We start from the raw sequence: 18601 nt of genomic DNA on the forward strand, positions 1-18601 counted from the left end.
ATTTGTGTTGAATGACGACATTTTGCACGGGTGTCAATAGAAGAACTTGATGAGACGATTTGAAGTGATGAAGACTTGATTGAGTTTTCGATCTCAATTCAATAAATTTGACAAAAATAAATCAATCATGTTTCAATTGTAGGGAAAGGGTGGTAGAAATTTACACAGAAGAGGATACAGTGACGCAGCACGTGTCTAATTTCTTATTAAATTGTTGCTTCATTGACCCTTTTATTACATTTCCTAAAAAATCTTTTCCAAAGTCCAGGGATTCTGATTAAAAAAGCGTCCCTCCTCCAGTCCAATCGAAATCAGTGGTGAAAGAAATTTTGGTGTAAATCTTTCCAAACTTTACCATACTTTGCCTCTAGATTACTTTTTCCTATAGCAGTCGCATAGACTCTCAGAAACAGATTTAAGTAGTATCTATCGTTTGCTGGATATTTATTTGCAAGATATATGTAGTTGTTACACTTTAACATAGACCGACATATTATATGTAGAGATTGTTCGCAAAGATACAAAAAGGAAAGGAAAAAATTTCAAGCATTTTTTTTTCTAGCCATTTATTCATGCTTTTTTTTCCAAAATAATGCATTGCCTCTCATTTTAAAAGTCTCTTAGTTTATCTCGTCTGTTATGTAGTTTACAAAACTCTGTCATTTTGTCACTGTTTACTAGTCTCTTACCACCATCACCACGGGGCCACACGTCCATCTCTACTGACACGCATTTTTCTTTTCTTTTTTTTTTTTTTTGTTCTCACTCCGTGGTGCATTTTTTCTCTTTTTTTTCCTTCTCTTCCTCTGTTGTGGCGTCACTTTTCACACTGGTTCGGTCATTTGCATATGTGTCATGTGGCTGCTGCTTGTGCTAAGCAGCTCTGTTACAAAATCAATCTACAAATATTTTGAGATATTAAGAATTTGAAGTAAAAAGAAAAATGCACCAAAATGATTGAGGGTTGACAAGTCATAAAACAACTAGACTGAAAATCTTTTCAGATATCTTTCAACTGTTTTTTCTTTTTTTTCTTTTAATTTTAGGCATCTGGTTTGGTCCTTCTCACAGACATTTCTTTGGAAAGTCGACCATGTTCTTGGATAGACTCGCAGCCTTCTTATGGCGCCTCAGAAACAATTGATGAACTCTGTAAGTTTCTCGATTCCTAAAACAATACAAAATAATAAACAGCATTGGTGCACCATTTTTTTTTTTTTTTTTTTTTTTTTTTTAGTATAATGGAAAAGAAACCAAAATGCATTCAGTTGGGTTTTTATGGAATGAAATTAATAGCTACATAAAGTTGCTATTTCCTCCCTTATTTTTATTTTTAGTAAATAATTTTTTGAAAAATCTTCGAATTTCATTTGGTGCAGAGTGGAGGAGTATTATTCTTTATTTCTAAGAGCCTAATTGTGATATTATGAACCTCACTCCCTTACAGCTAAGAGAATGTTAGGAAATAATTTATAAAAAGAAAAGGGAAATAGAATAAGTAGGCGACAATGGAGGGGAAGGCAAATCTATTGAACTCTAGACAGGATGGCGCCCTGACAATTTGGTTGCTAGTTTATGAATTGTTGGATAGCAATAAGCTGAGAAGAAAAACAGATATACCAATTCTGACGATCTGCTGAAAATGACTGAGAGAGAGACCGGACATCTAGGATTTCCGGTTAAAAGTATATATACTTAAGAGCTGAGCAGATTGGACAAATTAGATAAGGGTTGAACCAGGGAGTGAGGTCACCAAGAGTCTGAAGTCAATGACTTGGTGTCTGACAAAGAAGATTGTCACTGGCACCAACATGAATGGACAATATACAGCATTTGGCATCCTTAGTCACACCAACGGTATCACACACAGACCCTGATCCCAACTGACTGATACCAACAACTTGTGCTGTTTTTACGATAATGGAACCACTAAGATAGACATTGGGCTACAGCATTGGTATATCAGTAGTATGCTACCACTGTAGTAAGACTAGGATGTAACACTTATACTAACACTCTGAAAGACTAGGATCTAACACGTATACTAACACTCTGAAAGACAAGAATAGAACATTGGGGTGCAATAACAAAATAACTGTTAAAATTGTTAAAATGATACAATAATGATAAATTATATAGGATATCCAAAAAGTCACTTAAATAGATTCTTTACTTTTGATTTTCTGTAATTTTAACACAATCTGACTAAAAACATTGGGAATTTTTTTTTTTAAAATACAAAATTCAAGCAATCTTTATTTATGAAAAATAATCTATTTTAAATATTGTCCATTTTAAGTTTCACATATTTGTGCTCTTTCCAAAACATTATTCATGACATATTGAGAATCTTTGAATTGCGATTTAACTCCCTTATTTCATTCCTGGTTTTTCCTTCAATTCTTGTAGGGTTTGGAGTTTGACATTTTGAGGTCTGTCAACTCACAAAATGAAATAAGGGAGTTAAATTGCAATCCAGAGATTCTGCAATCTGTCATGAATAATATTTTTGAAAGAGCACAAATATGCGAAGCTGAAAATATGCAAATAAAGATTGTTTGTATTTTGCATTTAAAAAAAAAAATTTTTTTTAATTTTCCAATGTCTTAGTCAAAATGTGTTAAAATTACAGAAAGATATCAAAAATAAAGAATGTATTTAAGTTCAAAACACTTCAGTGACTTTTGGGGCACCCTGTATTTGTATTATTTGAACTATTCTTCTCATTTTGGGAATTATTCTCACAACGTCTGAACCTTCAAATTCCAAGAGACTTTCACTTAGAATTGATTATTAATCGGCACTTTTATCTGTTGCATAGATGTAGCAGTTCGATGGAAGAACTAAACATGTTAACATGTTCTAAGATACGATTAAATAGTGATTATTGATCTCTACCTCCCCACCACCACCACCATCACCACCATTACCACACTGGTGAGTGATTTGGAACAAAGATCAAGAAGAATAAATATCCTTTGTCTTCTAACAGATTGTCTTGACTCTGTTCTTTCTTTTCATGGTATCAAAGAACTTATTTGCAGGTGCCGTTTCCTTGGTCTGGAAGGATCATGTAAAAGGGTCAGCAGGTTTTACTCTGAACTTTTATGTTTTTATTTATGTCACAAGGTCAAAATAATGGAGTACTATATGTAATTATTGAAGTTGGAACTATGGATACCTATTCCTAAATGTTTGGGATATTTACATAGAATTACCTTTAGTAATTACTAGTGCTGGGATTATTAATTCCACCCCTATACTGTTGCGATCCCTAGATGCCAGAAAACCTTCTACTCAGTTTATTCTCTCGAACTGCTAAACTTTGGGATTCTCTCCCAGATCCTTATTTTCCTAACCATACTGGCATGCAGAAGTTCAAGTGTAATATGAACAGATGTTTCATTGTTCAACTCCCTACATAGTATCGCTGCAAATTTGGTCCCAAATAGTACCCCTTTATGTCAAAGTGGCACTGTGCCTTGTTTGCAGTGAAATAATGGTAAAAAAAAAAGAAAAGAAATTACCGGAAATAGATTTCAGTCATGTGACTGCTACAAGTTCCCTGAAAATATCAAAGTATGTCGTTTTTATATCATCAATGTAATCTCTTTATAAATTGTCCTTTTCGATTGTGTTTGGGACATTTACATAGAATTACCTTTTAGTAATTACTAGTGCTGGGATTATTAATCGGAATCGGGAATTAAAACTATAAGAACGTTTTTTGGGTATCAGAATCGTAAAAAATTGTGCCTATTTTCTGATGCCCTAAACAATTCTTTTATTGTTTTTATTTCTTTGCTTTTGTTTAAAACTTAATATTCCACGTCTTGTATCAATGATCAAATGATAAATATTAATTAATTTTAAACAACAAAAAGACAAGAAAACCAGTACATGTGAGGTTGTCTTATAATTTGATATAGATGTCTCTTTTTTCTCTTTTTTTCTTTTTTTAATCAGGGGAAAACTTCTACAACATTCCAGAACCTGAAACTGATGAAATGAAGATCGAAGATTCTTTTCTTCCCGAAGAAAGATATGGAATATTGGATTATTTTCCTGAACCTTGGCTTTGGCAAGAAGTCGAGATAACGTAATACAGATTTTTAAAAAAAAAAAGTTTTGTACTTTTTAGGAATAGGTATCCAAAAAAATTTCTGTACTTGGGCCATCAGTTCAGAGATTCACCCTAGACTTCTGAGTTGGCAAACGTTAATGAATTTCACCAAACAAACAATGTATTATTTTTATTTGTACTCACTAGGAGTTCTCACATAGACTATCATCACAGATTACTCATTGACAAAAGAGTTTGGGTGACAACAAATTATTATTATTTACTCACTAGGAGTAGTCACGCAAGAAATCATAAAAGATTTCTCTTTGAGAACAACTTGTCGCATTCTTCGGAGTCTGAGTGACAACAAGTTTCCCCAGATTTCCAGTATTTGTTCAAGAGGAATAACTCTCTCGAGAACCTTTGCAGTTGAATTTCTGTTATCACAACAGCTGCTTACCATTGATTTTCACTGGAATCTGGGTGGCAACAAGCCTCGCCAAGGTCTCAGTCCTCTTTGCACTCATCCAGCAGAGGTCTGGCTAGTGCTTCCACTCCTCGATCCTTGATTCTCTTCACTTATTTGTTTATGGTGACACACACACACACACACACACACACACACACAAAGAAAAAAAGAAAGAAGATTATCATTATTTACTCACAAGAAGTAGTCACACAGGCCATCATCAAAGATTTCTCTTTGAGAACAACTTTTGGCATTCTCTGGAGTCTAAGTGATAACAAGTCTGCAAAAAGTTATTTAACAAAAGAAACTTGATTTTTATCTTTTATTCAAATGTATTCTATGTTTCGGTACTTCTATAAAATACGAACTGAACTGTTTATTTTTTATCTGTTTGTTTTTTATTTGTTTGTTTTTTCACCCTAACCCTAACCCTTTTAGTAAAGTTAAATGAACAGGTATCCAATATCTTCCAAATGAAAACTTGCAAAATTAATAAGAGTATTGAAAAAAAATATACAAAAGTTGAAACTTAATCTTTTTAATTGGTTAAAAAATAGTTGTCTGGCAAGCAACAGCGCCTTTTCTTATTTGTATATTCCGATAAAAAATCAGAACTTGATTTGACTTTTCCCATCTGCAGTCGGAACTACGGATATTTATTCCTTAAAAGGACTTTCTTGGTTTTCAAATTTCAGTGATCAATCCGTGGAACAAAAACTGACACGAACTTGGAACAGTCAAAAGTTATTCCTCTTGAACGCTATGCACGTTATCTCCCTTAAATTATACTTACCAACGATAAAATTAACTTTTCTATTCGGATGTACACGTAAAAACTACCCCCAGCGATGTTTAAGATTCAAAATGAAGCCTTTTCCTCCTTCTGATTGTGGGTTTCAAGCTAAAGTGACATGTTCCACTTGCCTATACATTTTTACATGGCTTTTATGCTTCTGACATCATTTCGGTGTTGGATATGACCTTAAACTATATCCGATGATGAGGCCCCAGCTTGCGGGCTTTGTGAGAGTGTGGAGTCACCCTTTTATTGCCATTGCTCCCAGGTCCACTCTGACCCGGAGTGGTAGTACCTGTTAGGATCCCAACTATGGGTTAAATAGAAATCAACTTGAAGAAAACAAATATATCCTATTAAAAAAATTTTCTACAAAATCACTGGATTCGGCATTAAATAGCCTGGAAAGGGTTTGATATGCCGTAAAACAAAAACAACCAACTGACGTCATTTCGTCAGATGTTGTTTTGGGTTGCTGTAAAACAAAATTCCTAGAAATTTAGCCATCTTAACATGGACCTTTTCTACTGGTCAAGACTTACTGTGATTTGAGATGCATGTTGATGATAGCCATCCTGTATAAACGTTTGAGCTTCAATCTATGCCCCCCTTACCAAACTTTCACAAAAAAAAACACTCGTCTAGCTACAACAACTATCAACAGCCCCCCACCACACACACACACACACATACAGTCTATCTGTACGTAAATTTAAACTCAAAATCCATGAACAAAGCTTATTTCTGAACTCGGTTCCACTGGCTTGCTTTCCAGCTGACTACAATATAACGTCTTCAAATCCAATGTAAACAAGTTCTTGTTGAGCTGACCCCTAAATAATCCATTTTTACCCTATTTTCACCATTAACCATTAATACGCTGTTGTCCTTACCTTTGACTGAGCTTTGGGCTTTGATAAGTGGTGACTTCCATGTAAAAAGAAACTGTGTCTGTATCTATTAGACTTGACTTGTATGAGATGAAATATGCTCTGACAAACTCTTAGCATTTGTGTTCCCTCGACAGACATACTCCCAATTAACCCAACAAGCAGCCAAATCCCACCCGTCACTGTTCAGGTTTCTAGATGTCGGAAAGCTTTCTACTCTAATAGTTTTTTTCTTTCAGACAGCTAGACTTTGAAATTCCCTCTCTGTTTCCTGCTTTCCTGGCGGTGCTAACCTGCAGAATTTTAAATGTAATGTGAACAGACATCTTTCTGCTCAACTCCCTACATTCCTTACATTTCAAATAGCAATATTTTTTCTTTGGAGTGAAAAAGATTAACTAAAAAAAAGAAAAAATTGTTAACTAACACTATTAAACGTTATGCCATACATTGTATCACTTATATTTCCCAACCATCGTTAACCTTTCCAGATTTTCTGTTTGGAACAACTTATTTTCTAACCTAAGCACTATTATCTGCACTAGCTATCTCGCCCACCTGATTTTCTGTTTATTGTTTTTCTTCAGTGCAAATGACAGTACTATAATAAGTACGAAAGTGCCGTACCCATCAAATGAGTGGACAGGAAATGTGTTTTGTTCAAGTGAGACCGATGGACTGGGTTTGTTGCCTCTGCCATTGATCACCATCTTCCAACCATTTTCTGTCTCGTACATTGTACCATATACATGCATTGCTGGGGAAAGAATTCCAGTTAGTATCACCGTAGAATCCAACGTTAAAAGCTGCCTCTCGGTAAGTGCCTTCTAATTCTAACATAATCATATACTCATTAACCTTTATCCTTGAGTGGCCTTCGAACCTTGATAAGTGGTGACTGCCTTGTAAAAAAAAAAAAAAAATGAAATAAAAAAGTACCTTCTAATTCTAATAAACCAATATTTTTTTATGGTGTGGTACTCATGTAAGTTATTTAGAATCAACCACATCATTGAATTTTTATTCCGATACAACTGATATCAGTCGAGGATACGGATATTTATCTCCCCCCCCTCCCACAGCAGAAAGATGTGTCACAAGGTCGGGAAAGTGGGATCTCAAAAGCCAGTGCACTTTGGCCTGCAAAATATACCTGAACAGCCCCATCCATATTCCCCGGTATGGGCGCCTCAAGCGATTATCAGTAAACTTCAAAGGGTGAGAAGTCAAAACCTGGGAGAGTGGACCTCCTAGAACTGCACAGGACACAGAACTATACACCTCAGCCAACAGGGAATAAGCCGCTTCACAATGGTTTAGATTCTGGTTGTTTGCGGGCCCAAAGGAAAATCCCCAACCGGGAAAGACCTCAATGATCAATCCGATAAAGTTGTTGTGGCTTTGAGCTCAGGTATCTATTTTGAGCAGTCCTAGAAGGTCCATTCTTCCAGGCTTTATCTTCTCTCTTTGAGAAGTAGTTAATTTAGGGCTCAGAGATTGCTGACAAGGCCAGAATGTGCTATCTCTTATACACTGACCTACCATCCTCACCTTCTGACTTTGTGCCACATTTCCCTGTGGTGTGTATGAGGTTTATCTAATATCTAAGATTATCTAATACATAAACTAAAGATAATCCACTGAGCTGACTGCCTTGGTACCGTTATAAAAGCGGCTCTGTTTAGTCTTTTCAGACTATGGATACCCAATGAGGGGTGCCTGAGTGGGAAATTATTGTGGCAAGAGTTGCACAATTTCCAACCACACCTTCCCTGAGTCGGTACTGTTTTACTTCCAGTTGCAAGTATATATAAGTTCAAGACGACTGGAAACAATGCTGAGATAAGCAGAGAGCACATACAGCACCTAGCATTCCCAGATGGTCACCCATCGGGTACTGGCCGAACTCACTGTTGCTTAACTTCAGTGATCTGGTGAGAACCAATGTGTCAACGTGATTGTGCCGTATTACCGTTATATAGACCAACTATATAACAGCAACGTTCACATGCTCCTTTCTGTAATTACCTGATCTCTTTTTAAAAGAATTCTAACTAGAAAGATATCGGGTAAACGAATGCCAACAATAATCATCTGATTCGTTTGAAATGACTGAATGATGCTCACCAGCAGTAGCAGCAGCAGCAGCAAGAGCCGCCATGACGTGTGACGTCACACTCTCAAACCCTCCCATATTGTTACATTCCTCCATTTGTCGTTTTTGTTGTTTGTTTTTTTTTCACTTTCTGTATTTATTTGGCTTGTAAACAAAAAAGTTTTCATGATTTGCCTGTCTTTATTTTTTTTGTTCAGATCAAAGTGAACGTGAAATCTCTGAATGTTTCCAAGAATACAACTCGCTTGATTAACGGTCCAGATCTCTGCATTTGCAACGAGGAAGAGAGCACTACTAACATCTACCTTGATGACCTTGTGCCTGGTTCTGTCAATCTTACAGTTTTGGTAAGCTTGTTAGTTTACGACCTATTTCATTTTTTTTGTTTAATAAACGATCTTTCTTTTTTTTTCTTTTTTTTTCATCTTTTTTTTTAATAAACGATCTTTCTTTTTTTTTCTTTTTTTTCATCTTTTTTTTCTTTTTTTCATCTTTTTTTTCTTTTTTTCATCTTTTTTTTCTTTTTTTTCATCTTTTTTTTCATCTTTTTTTTTTCATCTTTTTTTTTTGCACTGTGATATTGTCACAATAGAGACAAAAAAAAACTTGCCAGATTCAAAGCATATCAGATGTTTAGCATGTCAGCCAACCGTTTTCCAGAGAAGAAAGAATTTGTGTTCACAATTACAGATTTTTATAGTTAGAACTACTTTGCATATATCGATCAACTGACCTTAGAAGTAGACCTAACATTTACAGATATCATGTAATTAGAATAAATACATAAAAGACACTGACAAGTCTGCTGCAAAGAAGATGAGCTCTTTCTACTTGGCTACAAAGCTTCTCACACTTCTAAGTATCGTATATCTTTACAACGCCATCGTTTTTTTTTTTACTGGCATCAATTGTGATGGATGGCTCTCGTCTGGGTGAGGCCCCGTGTTTTGACAAGCTTCTGGGTTTGACCTTTACTCCTGATCTGAAATGGAACATGTACATCAAGTCTGTTGCCAAGGTCGCTGGAAAGATGGTGGGATCCTTCTACCGCTCCAGAAGATATCTCACTACTGATGCAATTCTCTATCTATATAAAAGCCAAGTACGTCCAAGGATGGAATACTGTTGCCATATCTGGGCAGGAGCTGCCAAAAACAGCCTATCATGCCTTGACAGAGTACAAAATAGACTTCGTGGCTTAGTGGGGGATGCCCTTTTCTCTACCCTGCAACCTCTCTCCCACAGAAGAGACGTTGCGAGCCTATCCTTGTTTTATCGTTATTTTCATGGCAGGTGCTCGTCTGAACTCCAATCCCTGGTCCCCCCTCGCCAATCTTTCACGAAAAACACCCGTCTAGCTGAATCCACTGTGAAAAATTTCCCCCACTCTATATCTGTGCCTAAATCAAAACGCGGATTCCATGAGCAAAGCTTCTTTCTTAGAACTGCACGCATGTGGAACTCTGTTCCGCCTGCCTGCTTCCCTCCGGACTACAACTTGGATGTCTTCAAGTCTAATGTTAACAAATTCCTAATGAACCGCCCCCTTAAGTAAACACTCCATCAAATCTCCACACTAACGTTTGCCCATGTATTTGGATTCTACCAAAAAAAAAAAAAAAACAACTCTGAGCATACGCATTTTTCCCTTTGCAAATGGTTGCCCGACAAGCAAAACATTTAGTTATCTGCTCACGCGAGTTGTAACTATAGAGACGGAATTGAAAACTTACTGGCTCCTTAGCATATCAGATATTTTGCATGTCGGGCTACTGCTTTTTTTTCTAGAAAGTAAAGAAGTTTCATTCATATTTCAATTTTTATAGGTGCAATAATTTGCATGTGTTAAGATCATCTTTAAAATTAGCATGTGTTAAGATCAACTTTAAAATTAGCATGTGTTAAGATCAACTTTAAAATTAGCATGTGTTAAGATCAACTTTAAAATTAGCATGTGTTAAGATCAACTTTAAAATTTGCATGAATTAAGATCAACTTTAAAATTTGCATGAATTAAGATCAACTTTAAAATTTGCATGAATTAAGATCAACTTTAAAATTTGCATGAATTAAGATCAACTTTAAAATTTGCATGAATTAAGATCAACTTTAAAATTTGCATGAATTAAGATCAACTTTAAAATTTGCATGAATTAAGATCAACTTTAAAATTTGCATGAATTAAGATCAACTTTAAAATTTGCATGAATTAAGATCAACTTTAAAATTTGCATGAATTAAGATCAACTTTAAAATTTGCATGAATTAAGATCAACTTTAAAATTTGCATGAATTAAGATCAACTTTAAAATTTGCATGAATTAAGATCAACTTTAAAATTTGCATGAATTAAGATCAACTTTAAAATTTGCATGAATTAAGATCAACTTTAAAATTTGCATGAATTAAGATCAACTTTAAAATTTGCATGAATTAAGATCAACTTTAAAATTTGCATGAATTAAGATCAACTTCAAAGTTTGCATGAATTAAGATCAACTTTAAAATTTGCATGAATTAAGAACAACTTTAAAATTTGCATGAATTAAGAACAACTTTAAAAAGACAGATTAAAAGCAGACAGTCGAACTTTTTGGACAGTTGAGAAAACCATCGGTGGTGGAATCAGTGTTATCACGGTGTTGTTTGAACAGGATTTTTTTCTCAAGCTTGGATTGTGATTGTGACCAAATGACATCTACATGAAATGTACATACATCTTTGCTTGTTACAGATTTTAAATAACTGCCAAATTGTGGATTTGAATAAAAAAGATTTTTTTTCCTGCTGAATTTAGGCTGTGGTTGTTGAGACTCCAAATAAAAAATGCACGGTTGACACGATGGAAAAAAAATATTTTGGAAAGACTGATATCAGTAATGCCATTATCGAAGTAAAGGTAAGAAATAGTTTTTTTTTTTTTTTTTTGTTTTTTTTTTTTGCTATTTGATATGACTACTAGCAGTTCAGCCCAGCTTTGCTCGGGCTCTATATACTGTTCATAACTTTATGTGCATATATATATATATATATTAAAAAGTTTGACTCATGTCCAGGTAGCCTACATCTAAAATTTCAAGTGTTTAGACAAAAAATTGGCAGAGGAGCTTGGTAGAGTCTGCAAAGATCAACACTTTCAACTTTGACCTCTTGGAAGCCCAATTTTTGCCCCAAAACTGATTAAAAAGCTTGCTGCGTATGTCTGAATACCCTTTATGTAAAATTTCAAATATTTAGATCCAAAATTGGTTGAATACTTTGCTAGAGACCGCAAAAGTCAAATCTTTTGAACTCTGACCCCTTGGCAGCCAAATTTTCAGCCAAAAACCGATTAAAAAGCTTGCAACCAATCAGAAACCGGAATGGTTTCATAAAAATATTGAATCTTTAGAATTCCTGCACATAATTTTTCGTCTCCACACAAGAAATATCTTGCTCTTCATTTGCAAACTTTTAAAGTTCAGGACTTATACAGATCAGCTACCCATCAAAAACTCTTTTCTATCTCCAGGATTTATACAGATCAGCTACCTACTGGAAACTCTTTTGAAATTAAACATGGACTTTCAATTAAAAATTCTCTTTCCGATTGCTGTATTAAATAACCTAAATATGAAATACCATAAAACAAAACAACCAAACCAAACACTATGAATAAATATTTGAAAATATGAAAAATTTGAAGCATAGAAACTTTTACTAAAAATGACTGGATTTGGTAAAAATGTGGGTTGATATGCTGTAAAAAAAAAAACAAAAAAAAACAACCAAACCGATCATCGTGTGTGTGTGTGTGTGTGTGTGTGTGTGTGTGTGTGCAGTCCGAAAAAACATAACACTGAAAAGGGTGATTGTATGTTTCACTAAACATTTTGCGTCACTAAAAAATATTAAAATATCTCGTATTTGTTAGATTAGCAATATGTTTTAGGATTGAATTGTCTGCGTTATTGTTTTTTTTTTTTGTTTGTTTGTTTTTTGTTTTTTTTAAACTGGGGAACCTCATCACATGTGCTAACCCTAGGATACAAACAACATCCAAGAAAAACGAAAATACTAAAGTTTGTTTTGTTCTTTCTCAGAGTTTTTTTTGATAATTTTTCAAATTTATTTTCTCTTCAGGCACCAGGATTCCAGCAAGAAATTGTCCATTCGGAATATGTGTGTCCAAGAGGTTTGTGATCTTGCTTTTTATTTGTATTAATAGATTCTCTCTCTCTCTCTCTCACTCACTCACTCACTCACTCACACTGGTGATGGAACGATTCCAATATTTTTCCAGATTCTGATAAAATAACAGATTCATAATTCCAATACAGTTACTGATTCTGATTCTTTTAAAATCTTCATATATTTAGCAATAGTTGTTGTTTTTTTGTTTTTTTTATTGGGGGTTGGGGGTGTTTTTTTTTTTTTTTTATCCAGATTACCATAAAAACCCACACATATATTTTCACGAATATAAAAACACACTTGTGAGTGCAGGAGGGTGGGTTGGGAGATTTATAGATTTTAGTTCTACTGATAGTTTAAAATCAATACATATTGATAATTTTTATCATTTGTATCAGCAACGGAAAAATAAGTTTTAAGCAGAAACAAACAAAAAGAAATGAAAAAATATTTTTTGGCATCGGAAAAAAATTTTTGTGATTCCATTTGTTATTCCTATATTCCAAGAAGGTCCGATTTTTATGATTCCCGATTCCGAATAATCATCCCAACATTAATATCAATGTGATGGTTGTAAGTTCAATCCAACTAGGGAAAAGTGCTAGTCTAGCCTCACTGATGAGTTGTGATACAACAAAACAGTACTGTATGTGGATGACTATATATATATATATATATATATATATATATATATATATATATATATATATATATACACACAGACTTTTATTTATATTCAAGGATTCCAACTTTTAAAAGAAGAAACTTTGCATAGCCTCACGTGGTTGTTGGTTATTTATAATTGACTGATCGAAACATTGTCACGATCGTGTAGCGACTTTGAAAAAAATTTTTCAAATATAAAATAAAGTATATCTTGCTTTATTCATTATAGAGCATCATTATATAAACCTTGTTAAATTTATTGTTTTTTTTTTAATCTTTGAATGTTCTCAACCTGGAATTATATATACGTGCATCCATCCTCTCCAAATGCCACCCATTGAATCCTTAATAGAATGCACAATCTTTTCCGCAATGCAACCACATTTGGTACAAATAAACTTTAGTCTATGCTTAACTTGTCCACCAAGCGTCCGTTATATACTGTCCAACAGTTCTTGTTTTATCACCGTTCAATATGAGGAGACACTTTGCTTATCTGCTCATCAGTAGGAGGCATGATTCTTACCAGGCTTCACATTTTACCGGATTTTCACCTCCACGGATAAAATTTTTTTATCTTAAACACAGTGTCGATCAAAACAATATCTAGACTATTCCTAAACTGAAGAGTGCCCCAATTCAGGGCAATGTCAAGAGATGAACGTGTATGTTTTGCCCAAGATACCTAAACATTTGCATCAATATTAGGAGAAACTATTGTATTGTTTTGATCGATATTGTGTTTAGCTCGGTTAAATATGAAGCCTATTAAGAATCACACCTCCTACTGATGAGCAGATAAGCAAAGTGTCTCCTCATATTGAACGGTGATAAAAAAAAAAAAGTTAAAATATCTCTTTTTGTTAGATTAACAAGTGTCAGAGTTATTGACAGCTTTGCTTATTATGGAATAGTGATAAAAACAAAAACTGTTGGACATTCGTAATTAAAACTTGCTGGACAAGTCAAGCATAGATGTAAGTTTAATTGTACCAAATATGGTTGAATTGTAGTGGGCTGCGTGTTTCAGTGATGAATTCAGATGGAAGCTGTTGCAGATTATAGATGCTTGGTTAAAGAAAAAAGGAAAATTAGTATCTCTGGGCAGAGTCCAGCCACTCAAGAGATGTTTTCTTTGTTTGAAATAAAATAAGTTTCTCATTGAGTGTGAAATCAGGCTGAGACCAACCTATGTATTAATGTGTTAAAATCTTTTGTCCAATCCCCTTGTATGTTGGCATATATATATATATATATATATATATATATATATATATATATTATATATATATAAGAACAAGTAGTTAATAAAACATGTTAAAAAACATTTTGAAAAAGAGTTAAAATAACATATTTAATTTTAAAAAAGAAGCACAAAATAAGTGGATTATCCTTAATCCGCAGAGTTGCGAAGAAATACTTTCCTTCTCATCAGAGGGTAGGGATTAGCAAAATGCGGGATCGGATTTTGCTTGCAAAAGTATTTAATGAGACTACAAGTAAGTCATAGATCTTACTTCTTAACAAATAGTGCAGCAGAAGGAATAGGAGGAAGAAAAAGGTGATTTCACGTGAATGGATGGTCTGGTGAAGGGTAAAATATCCAATAACGGTAAAATCCAAAAAAGTTGGTTAAGTTTCCATTTCCACAAGTGAAATCCAAAGGAATCGCGTTAATGGAAGATGGTTCAAAGTGATCCAAAAGGCAGAATTCCGTGGAATAATTCACAAATGGGTACAAGGAAAAAAAGGGAATGAATTCAAATAATATTATTAAAAGAAAGATAAAATGTGCGTAGAAAAAAGAAATGGAGAGATTTTAAAACACGGCTGCCAAGGCTGATTTAAGAAAAATGAGTCAATATAGTCAACTTATATATATATATATATATATATATATATATATATATATATATATATATATATATACCTACATACACAGAGATTGGACAAAAAAGTTTATATTATAATTAATTTTATACCTACAGACACTAGTGCAGTTAGTGCAAGAAAGGACAATGGGTACTAGCCAGGACATTCGAACCCAACTACAAAGTCACCTTTGACTCCATTTGCTATGAATGTTACCTCTCAGCCACCATCAACCGCCTTGAGAAATAAGGGAAACTAACAATGTTAAATGCCAAATGCAGTCACAGCGTTAAAACTGACCGCCTTTATTTTCCATACAGTGCTTTACTTTAAGAACTTTCTTAAAGAGGCTAAATAATTATAAATGATTCTTTTTATGCCTACATGTATGCGTATATATATATATATATATATATATATATATATATATATAAAATAGTTGTTTCGATTAGTTTCCTAAATGTAAATCCAATGAAACCCACGTGATTAATAAAGAGTGCTAAATGGAGGACAGAGCTGGTATATAGTCTGTTTATTATACAAACATTATTGGTTACATATGTGTATACATGTTTATGGCAATTAAGCTACACAGAATATTCCACGTTTCATTCTCGTGAGAATAAATGAAAATTTACGCATAAAATTATATTTCATATATTAATTTATGTAATAAAATTAAGTAGCCATCTCTATCTCTCTCTCTCTCTCTCTCTCTCTCTCTATATATATATATATATATATATATATATATATAAAATAAAAAGGAACAAACCGTGTTATGTGTTCATCAACGTTTCGTCTTTATTTCGAGACTTCATCTGGATGAAATAAAGACGAAACGTTGATGAACACATAACACGGTTTGTCCCTTTTTATTTTTCTATTTTGTCGGAATACTATTTCCATATTTCTCATCATATATATATAGTCATTCACATACAATACTGTTTCGCAGCTTATCAGTGCAGCTAGACAAGCAACTACCGCAAGCCAGGATTGAAACCCGACCGCCTGTACGTCAGTCACGGCTCTTAACCATTACGCTATTTGGTAGCTGCTGTGCGAGTCGTGAGTTAAAGATGTTTTGACATCGAATGTTGGAATGATAAAATTGTCGCCATAGAAAAGATGACATGATTCCATTTCTGTTTGATGAAAACCGGTTTTCTTTTTTTGTTGCAGACTATTTACTAGTTGGCCATTTGTGTACAAATCCCAAGAGCGAGAGGAGCCTTCTATCATGTCTGAAAGTGACACAATGTTTGACGAGCGAGATGGGAGATGTGTTGTTGTACAACTTATGCTCTTTACTAATCCAAATTATGACGCAGACCATTGCCAGCACCCTCAAAATGCATTACTGGATTGGCACAAATAACAGGGACGTGCCCAAAGTGATGAAAATAAAGTTTCCGGCCACGGTTATGGTCTTTGGTGTGGTTTCAAGTAAGGGCCACATTATGCCATCTCACATCTTCAAAGTCTGCTTGAAAGTCAACACCAAAGTGTACCTGGATGTGCTGAAGAGTATGGTGATCCCATAGTACAATCAGGTGGCTGCTGACAGACCCTGGGTGTGACAGCAGGCCGGTGCCAGCCCACAAGTCCAAAGAGACTCACGTTTGGCTTCAAAAGGAATGCTATGACAAAAATTGACAAAGTAGTTTAGTAGAACCCATTCTACACACACGCGCACGCACACACACACACACACACACGTACAAAAGGTCACTTATATATATATGTGTGTGTATGTGTTTTCACTTATATATTTGTTTGTTTTTTTTAATAAGTGTTTATTAATTATCTATAATTTAATATATATATATCCTTTTTTTTTTTTCACAGAAAATGATGGCGGCGTATATATTTATACGATCACATCCAAGATTCCACCAAATGTGATTCCTGACAGTATAAAAGCACAAGTTTTTATGTTTGGTATTCTCACAATTTTTGCTGTTTTATTTACAATTGCCAACATGTTATTAGCCTTATATGACGGACACCGTAAAAAGTTAAAAAGAAACATTTGAAATGTGATATAATCGAACTTTTCTTGGGTCCCAATTTTTTTTTTTTCTCAGCTGAAAATCTTTAAAATTTCAACAAAAAAAATTAAATAAATTTCACGGAAATTTCATTCATCTTCTTTTTTTTTTTTCTCCCACACAGGCAGTATCATAAGCCATTGCATTAATTTTATTAATACCTTTAGAAAATGCCTAAAACCATATATCCTCCACCCAATTATGGTTATATATTAGGATAGACAAGATTCTCAAGCCTTGGTTGGGTTGTCAATCTAAAAGAGAAGGAAAATTTCAAAATAACACTAGTCGTTCTGTTTATTGAAATTGACAGCACCGCCTCTTAACTTCACTGTTCTCAGCCTCAAGTAATACGTCACACCTCAACATAGTACAATAGTACACGTGCACAGCTCGTCTTTCTAAAATAAAACAATCTTCCCCGTTCCTCAAACGGCTTGCTTAATATGCAGCCCCAAATCATCTAATCTGCATTCCATCAGTGAGAATTTGTGTGACCAAAATCAACTGAGCATCGCCATTTTGTTTTTTTGTTTTTTTTTTCTATTATTTAGCAGCTGAACCTTACAAGACAAGTTTTTTTTTTCACTAATTACAATTTTCTTTACAGTTTTCAGCCATTCTTGGTTCATACCCACTACTATAAAATTCTCCATTAAAAAATGGTTGACATGTGTAAGTTTTAGAATTTTGAAAGAACGGATCAATGGATCAAATAGACACAGTATCTATCTCATTCACTGAAATAATCTTGCTATATATATATTACTAGCATGGGTGCCCGGCGTTTCCCGGGTGTTTGGAGATGTGTGTTGAGCAAAAAAAAAAAAAAAAAAGTGGTAGTAGGTAGGCAGGCTCGAACCCGTACTGCGAAGGAGGAAAAGAACGGGAAAAAACGTGATGTCTTTGCTGTTACGACCACCGCGATACCGGAAGTGACGTAGGTTAAAATTAAGGCTAGACAATCGAAAAGAGGGGACGACTTTTGAAAATATTGGCGATAAAAGCGACCCCTCCCTGTAGAAATGTGCCCAGTTGAGGGTGAAGAAATGAATTTTTTTAGCCAATTTTTCGGTATTTGTCGTCTGAAGGGTCGAGCTTCAAAACGATACAGATTTTGTGAAAATTCGTCGCCTCTGTCGAAAGTTTTAGGCAGACATGCAAACATACATACATACATTTATATATTGGTAGCTCAAATTTTCGACCCAAACCGATTAAAAAGCTTTGAATACCCTTTATGTAAAATTTCAAATGTTTAGACCAGAAATTCTCAAAGGTCAAATTGTTGAACTTTAACCCCTTAACAGCCAAATTTCCGGCCGAAAACCAATCACAAAGATTTTCCCAAATCTCAGTACCCTGTATATTAATTTCGAGTCTGTAGACTAAAAATTGACAGAGTTATTGCATAGGGAAATGTACACAGACAGACATACACACGTTCACTCTTATAGATATACTAGCATTTCAGCCCGGCGTTGCCCGGGTGTTTGGAGGTG

The 18601-nt window shown here is 34.4% G+C and overlaps 1 protein-coding gene across 1 annotated transcript in view; it reads left to right on the forward strand.

Annotated features, from left to right (window-relative positions):
* Window positions 1-18601, forward strand: part of LOC145259800 (alpha-2-macroglobulin-like protein 1) — a 207523-nt gene that overhangs the window by 136459 nt on the left and 52463 nt on the right. The window contains exons 18-24 of the mRNA XM_080117585.1: window positions 1047-1152; window positions 3967-4099; window positions 6806-7034; window positions 8532-8681; window positions 11132-11233; window positions 12457-12508; window positions 16897-16989. Coding sequence (XP_079973711.1) covers window positions 1047-1152; window positions 3967-4099; window positions 6806-7034; window positions 8532-8681; window positions 11132-11233; window positions 12457-12508; window positions 16897-16989 — 865 coding nt within the window. The remainder of the gene's footprint in view (window positions 1-1046; window positions 1153-3966; window positions 4100-6805; window positions 7035-8531; window positions 8682-11131; window positions 11234-12456; window positions 12509-16896; window positions 16990-18601) is intronic.

This window comes from Euprymna scolopes, chromosome 35 (genome assembly GCF_053919585.1).
Source record: "Euprymna scolopes isolate OS-2025 chromosome 35, ASM5391958v1, whole genome shotgun sequence".
Classification (NCBI taxonomy): domain Eukaryota; kingdom Metazoa; phylum Mollusca; class Cephalopoda; order Sepiida; family Sepiolidae; genus Euprymna; species Euprymna scolopes.